General features: G+C 38.2%; 1 protein-coding gene across 1 annotated transcript in view; it reads right to left on the minus strand.

Annotated features, from left to right (window-relative positions):
* cttnbp2 (cortactin binding protein 2) overlaps nucleotides 1-7500 on the minus strand; it is a 105471-nt gene that overhangs the window by 20232 nt on the left and 77739 nt on the right. Inside the window, exons 11-13 of the mRNA XM_079583130.1 lie at nucleotides 6429-6546; nucleotides 6102-6371; nucleotides 3179-3283 (exon numbers count right to left, since the gene is read on the minus strand). Coding sequence (XP_079439256.1) covers nucleotides 3179-3283; nucleotides 6102-6371; nucleotides 6429-6546 — 493 coding nt within the window. The remainder of the gene's footprint in view (nucleotides 1-3178; nucleotides 3284-6101; nucleotides 6372-6428; nucleotides 6547-7500) is intronic.

Genomic DNA, 7500 nt, shown 5'->3' on the forward strand with positions numbered 1-7500 from the left:
AAATCCATCAAAAAAGTGACAAAAATCCATAAAAAAGTGACAAAAATCCATAAAAAAATGACAAAAATCCATCAAAAAAGTGACAAAAATCCATCAAAAAAGTGACAAAAATCCATCAAAAAAGTGACAAAAATCCATCAAAAAAATGACAGAAATCCATAAAAAAAGACAAAAATCCATCAAAAAAGTGACAAAAATCCATCAAAAAAAATGACAAAAATCCATAAAAAAAGACAAAAATCCATTAAAAAAATGACAAAAATCCAGCAGAAAAAAGTGACAAAAATCCATAAAAAAAGACAAAAATCCAGCAAAAAAATGACAAAAATCCAGCAGAAAAAGTGACAAAAATCCATTAAAAAAAAGACAAAAATCCATCAAAAAAGTGACAAAAATCCAGCAGAAAAAAGACAAAAATCACCAAAATGAAAAATTGCAAAAAAAAATTATATTCGATTTTTTGCGATTATGCTAATTTTGTAATCGTTTACTGTTGTAATCGAAATTGTACTCGAATTTCGATTAATTGCACAGCCCTAAACCTATCCCTAAAATGGCCGCCATCAGAGTTTTTACAGATTACTCAGAAATACGTGAATGTGCCAAGGCAACACTTCAGCCATGTTTTAATGAAGTGTTTCAAAGCTTGAAAAAGTTATAAAGTTAAAACCGAGGAAATGATAATAAGCCTCTATATTGTATTAACTCAGAAACTACACTGTAAAACCTGCTCTACGTGATCACATGACGGATTTCAACACGTTGTACTTGTTAATACGATGACGTCATCACACGACTCAGGCATTGTAACGCCTCATTTGAAAGCTAAGGCCACTCAGTTCATTTGTACAGAGACAAAACAGCACCAGAGTCACAGAGGCTCCATCAGTTCCTCATCTGGTCTGAGCCTTTACAGATAAAAGTGCAAAGTTCTGGAACTCATGACCCGCTGAACTCAAAACCATGACTGAGTTTAAAACGTTCACGTCTCCAGTTAAGTCTGGGCTGAAATCCAAACAGAATTTTACCTATTTGTAAATGTGTACATAGCACTGAGTTTGTGTAAATGATTTATATAGTGTATAGAGGAAAGTTTTTAAGATAAAATGGAAAATGTTAATTTAGTTTAGAAAGGCCCGACCCGGGACTGGAGCTATAAACTCTTTCTGCATCAGTAACAAGCTTGTTTTGTGCTATGTTGACTTGCAATGTCCCTGTCAAATAAATCAATAAAATAAACAAAACTGATCCCAACTCTTTTGTCGCTTTATTGTGGCTTTTCTGGCACGTTTTTGTTAGGGCTGTGCAATTAATCGAAATTTGATTACGATTTCGATTACAACAGTAAACGATTACAAAATTAGCATAATCGCAAAAAATCGATTATATTTTTTTTATTTTTTTTATTTAAAAAATAAAAAAAATAAAAATAAAAAAATCCACATTTTTTTTCTAATTTTTAATTTTTGGATTTTTGTCACTTTTCTGCTGGATTTTTGTAATTTTTTTGCTGTATTTTTAATCATTTTTTGATGGATTTTTGTCTTTTTTTAATGGATTTTTGTCACTTTTTTGCTGGATTTTTGTCTTTTTTTTTTATGGATTTTTTTGCTGGATTTTTGTCACTTTTTTTATGGATTTTTGTCACTTTTTTGCTGGATTTTTGTCTTTTTTTTATGGATTTTTGTCACTTTTTTTTATGGATTTTTGTAATTTTTTTATGGATTTTTGTCACTTTTTTATGGATTTTTGTCTTTTTTTTTATGGATTTTTGTCTTTTTTTATGGATTTTTGTCACTTTTTTATGGATTTTTGTAATTTTTTTGATGGATTTTTGTCTTTTTTTTGATGGATTTTTGTCTTTTTTTGATGGATTTTTGTAATTTTTTTGATGGATTTTTGTCACTTTTTCGATGGATTTTTGACTTTTTTTTGATTCATTTTTGTCTTTTTTTTGATGGATTTTTGTCTTTTTTTTGCTGGATTTTTGTCACTTTTTTTATGGATTTTTGTCACTTTTTTGCTGGATTTTTGTCTTTTTTTTTATGGATTTTTGTCATTTTTTTTATGGATTTTTGTCACTTTTTTGCTGGATTTTTGTCTTTTTTTTTATGGATTTTTGTCATTTTTTATGGATTTTTGTCACTTTTTTATGGATTTTTGTCTTTTTTTATGGATTTTTGTCTTTTTTTATGGATTTTTGTCACTTTTTTATGGATTTTTGTCTTTTTTTATGGATTTTTGTCATTTTTTGATGGATTTTTGTAATTTTTTTGATGGATTTTTGTCTTTTTTTTGATGGATTTTTGTCTTTTTTTGATGGATTTTTGTAATTTTTTTGATGGATTTTTGTCACTTTTTCAATGGATTTTTGACTTTTTTTTGATTCATTTTTGTCTTTTTTTTGATGGATTTTTGTCACTTTTTTAATGGATTTTTGTCACTTTTTCGATGGATTTTTGACTTTTTTTTGATGGATTTTTGTCTTTTTTTGATTAATTTTTGTCTTTTTTTTTATGGATTTTTGTCTTTTTTTTAATGGATTTTTGTCTTTTTTTTATGGATTTTTGTCACTTTTTTATGGATTTTTGTCTTTTTTTTATGTGATTTATCGTGATTTCAATTATGACAAAAATAATCGTGATTATTATTTTTTCAATAATCGAGCAGCCCTAGTTTTTGTCGCCGCTTTATCGTCTTTGCCGCTTTTATTTGTCACTTATTTGCTTCATTTTTGTCACTTTCTTGTGGCCTTTTTTCCTTATTTTTTTTTTTAGATTTCATCATGTTTTCGTTGCCCTTTAGTCACTTTTTGTTGAGTTATTGTCGCGTTTTCAACCTTGTTTTTGTTATTATTTCTCGGCTTGTTTTCGTTGCTCGGTGACGCCCACACTGGGGGAGGGGCTACAGCAGATCCCACAAACTCAGACTGTCAGTGCAGAAAACGAACAGCAAAGATACTGAGGCCATAAAACAATATAAATAATAATTGTGTTGCTTATTGGTCTTTTGTTTGTGTTTATAAAGAGCTGAGAGACTCACACCGGCACCGGCAGCTGTGTTTCTGAGCAGAGCCAGCAGGGGGCGGCGACACACTGTCCATAATCCCATAAACACTTCTGTTCCCTCTCAGGTTCTGCTTTAAAGTTAATTCACGTTTAAAAAGATCTTCTAAATAACCTCGTACCTCGGAGGTGCAGCCGGACGCCGGGACTCGGAGGCTTTCGGACCAGATCCCAGGGACCGGGCGGGACATCCTCACCCACAGACCAGAGCACGTCTCCTGGAAACAAACAGACCATCAGCCGGGGGTCCAGGATCTCCAGGAGCACCGGTGTATCAGAGGTCCAGGTCCAGGTCCGGGTCCGGGTCCAGGTCCAGGTCCAGGTCCAGGTCCAGGTCCAGTCCAGGGGAGTTTGGCCTCACGTGTTTGACCTTCTCAGATGTCATTAGTGATGCTGCAGTTGATTATTCCGGCTGAACATATGTGTGTGATGAATGATTGAGCAGAGACAGATGGAGCTCAGGGACATCAGTTATTCATGACAGTCCTGCTGCCTCTGAACAGGCCCGGCCCAAACTTTAACCCCTGTGCACCGGCAGTGGAAAATGGAGGAACCGTCAGATCATCAGCAGCTCCATGTTCTCACAGGATCATCCCCGACTGACGTCTTTATTATATAACAATTATCCAACAGGTCGATGATGGAGAAGGAACCCTTTTTTTACCTCCAGTTCGGCTTTACCCAAATAAAGTTAAAGCTGCAACAGTGTCGTGCCTCATTTGAAAGCTAAGGCCTGCAAAACTAATCGTAACTTTTTGTTGCATTGTCGTCGCTCTTTTGTCAAGATTTTTGAAGCGTTTTTGGAGTTTTGTTTGTGGTTTTTTAGTCTTTAGTTTTCTTAGTATTTTGGCCCTGTTTTCTCGTCACTTTTTTCTCGCTCTTTAGTCACTTTTTTGTTGTTTTATTGTTGCTTTTCTGGCCTGTTTTAGTCGCTCTTTTGTTGTGTTTCGATGCCATTTTGATGCTTTCGTTTCAAGAAGATTTTAGATTTGGGTAAAGCCAAAGTGGAAAATGTGCTCAGTTCAGGTGGGAGTTAAGAGGTGAAAAATCACATGTGAACAGTAACATTTTGTATTTATATTATAGTGTTTTTACACAATAACCACCAAAGCAAAAAGAGTCTCCCTCTCTCTCTCTCTCTCTCTCTCTCTCTCTCTCTCAAACTTCTAAATATTGTCCCGTTCACCCACTGTTTCTTAAACATTACGTTAAAACTGAGCAAATCAAATAATAAGCTCCCATTTACATTTGTATTAGTGTGAGAAGAGTCTTGGAGTTCACGCTCTGAATAAGTCGTTCTCCTCAGACTTAACGCACGAGTTTTAACACATTTCTGTTGCAAAAGTTGTGTCCGTGACTCAAATCATGTTTAGTTTAGATCCATTTATCTCATATTTTCGTAGCAAACATAGTAATATGCAGCATATATATAGGCTCTGTAAATGTCTTTAAAAAATGCTTATAATGAGAAATGGACGACATCATCGTCCATCACGATGGTTCACTGTAAACATCGTCAACGGCCGATTAAGGGACATCGCCCAACCCGACGGCGAACACATCAGGGCTTCTGACAGGTACTGATACTAACGTGTTTATTAGTAATATCTGTGATTGAATTTAAAGTGAAATCCCTGCACAGTTTGAAGGTTTACGAGGCCCACAGGAGACCAGTGTGTGTTTCTGACAGGAGGGGGCGGGGCCTCACGATGGCGGCTCTACAACGTGATGTTGCTCATTGTCATCGTACATCAGAACAACCCCAGTTCACACATGTGTCATTATAAAGATTAAATTCATTGACCTGATGATGTATCTGAGAGAAAAGGCTCCTCACGTTTCTGTTGTTTAAACACTGATATAATGTGTTCACTTTGTAAAGTCCTAAAGGTAAAGATGTAAAGGTTTTTGTCTTTCTTCTGCTGCTGTAACTTCTCCAGCTCATGTTTATCTGAACATCTGAAGTTTCTCCTCATGTTCTGAGTCTCCTCCTGGTTCAGAAGCTCCTCCCTCTCAGGCGCTGCTGTTTCTCTGTTGAATAAAGTCGATAAGTCGTCAGCAGAAGAAGCGCCGCGTCTCCTCCTGATGTCGACCTTCTCACGTCCGCAGCAGCATCGTCTCTGCCGCGCGGTGCATCATGGGAAATGTAGTTCTAACGTGTTTAATGCAATTGACCAGCGGGCCGCATATAATGTAAATAAGAAATTATCTCCCGGGCCGCATTAGGCCCCCGGGCCGCATTAGGCCCCCGGGCCGCGTTAGGCCCCCGGGCCGCATGTCTGAGACGCCTGGTCTGTGGTTTCAGCCCCAAATCGATCTGATCTGATTCCACTCGACGAGTCAAAGATCAGAAGCGACTGAACGTAAAGTGTTTGGAGTTATTCAGCCCAAAGTCCCGTTAGAGCCGGGACTGTCCCGTCACCTTCACTGGACCCGGACTCTGCTGGTCCTCACGAGGTCTGGACTCTGCTGGTCCTCACGAGGTCTGGACTCTACTGGTCCTCACGAGGTCTGGACTCTGCTGGTCCTCACGAGGTCTGGACTCTACTGGTCCTCACGAGGTCTGGACTCTACTGGTCCTCACGAGGTCTGGACTCTGCTGGTCCTCACGAGGTCTGGACTCTGCTGGTCCTCACGAGGTCTGGACTCTACTGGTCCTCACGAGGTCTGGACTCTACTGGTCCTCACGAGGTCTGGACTCTACTGGTCCTCACGAGGTCTGGACTCTGCTGGTCCTCATGAGGTCTGGACTCTGCTGGTCCTCATGAGGTCTGGACTCTACTGGTCCTCATGAGGTCTGGACTCTGCTGGTCCTCACGAGGTCTGGACTCTACTGGTCCTCACGAGGTCTGGACTCTACTGGTCCTCATGAGGTCTGGACTCTACTGGTCCTCATGAGGTCTGGACTCTACTGGTCCTCACGAGGTCTGAGATGATCCGTGAGGTCAGGAAAACTCGCCCAAAAACACTGACTATCTCAAATCTGTAGAGTAAAACAAAGCAAAGTCGGTTGTTGAGGGTTGTATCGTGTCTCACCGAGGCCGATGGAGCGGACGCTGCTGTGGCTCAGTCCCAGAGGCCGGTCCTGCTCCTGGTCCTGGTCCTGGTCCTGGTCCTGGTCCTGGTCCTGCTCCGGGCTCTCGCACACAGACCGGGCGTAGTCCATGAAGGAGCGCAGCGCCGCCGTCCACAGCTGAGCCCAGGTGGTGCAGCGCTCCACCTCCACGGAGCCCAGGTCCACGCGGTCCGGACTCCAACCTGTGACCGGCGCCGAGCAGCGCACCTCCACGCGGACGCGGTACGAGCCTGAAACGGGAGCGGGGTCAGAGCGGGCGGGGTCTGGGGCCGGCCCGGGTCTCTTACTCAGGTTCTCCAGCAGGTCTTTGCAGTCGTCCGTGGCCAGGTCGTGGACGGTTCGGTCCCACTGGTCTCGGGTCTCCAGGTTCTGCTCACGGTGAGAACAAAGCTCCTCCAGGCACTCCTGAGGTCAGACCAGGCGGGACTTTAATGATATTTGTTATTACTTTGTTCTGTTTTGTTTTGTGAACTTGTGCTCCATACCAGGGGGGGCGTGAGCACTGAAATAAAAAAGAAAGAAAGATGCCGCGTAGTAGGACTGTCATTTTCTGTAAATATTGAGCCGCATCAAGATGAGGACTAAATCACAGGTGAACCAGGAGTAAACTTTTTGTTGAATTTTTGTCACATTTTTGTTGAAGTTTTTTCACATTTTTTGTTGAGTTTTTGTCACATTTTTGTTGAATTTTTGTCATTTTTTTGTTGAATTTTTGTTGAATTTTTGTTGAATTTTTGTCACATTTTTATTGAATTTTTGTTGATTTTTTGTCACATTTTTGTTAAATTTTTGTTGAATTTTTGTTGAATTTTTATAATTTTTTTGTAAAATTTTTGTCACATTTTTGTCACATTTTTGTTGATTTTTTGTTGAATTTTTGTTGAATTTTTGTTGAATTTTTATCATTTTTTGTTGAATTTTTGTTGAAATTTTGTCATTTTTTTGTTGAATTTTTGTTGAATTTTTGTTGAGTTTTTGTCACATTTTTGTTGAATTTTTGTCATTTTTTTGTTGAATTTTTGTTGAATTTTTGTTGAATTTTTGTCACATTTTTATTGAATTTTTGTTGATTTTTTGTCACATTTTTGTTAAATTTTTGTTGAATTTTTGTTGAATTTTTATAATTTTTTTGTAAAATTTTTGTCACATTTTTGTCACATTTTTGTTGATTTTTTGTTGAATTTTTGTTGAATTTTTGTTGAATTTTTATCATTTTTTGTTGAATTTTTGTTGAAATTTTGTCATTTTTTTGTTGAATTTTTGTTGAATTTTTGTTGAATTTTTGTCACATTTTTATTGATTTTTTGTTGATTTTTTGTCACATTTTTGTTGAATTTTTGTCACATTTTTGTCACATTT

The sequence above is a fragment of the Gobius niger genome (genome assembly GCF_951799975.1).
Source record: "Gobius niger genome assembly, contig: SCAFFOLD_55, whole genome shotgun sequence".
NCBI classification, from domain to species: Eukaryota; Metazoa; Chordata; class Actinopteri; order Gobiiformes; family Gobiidae; genus Gobius; species Gobius niger.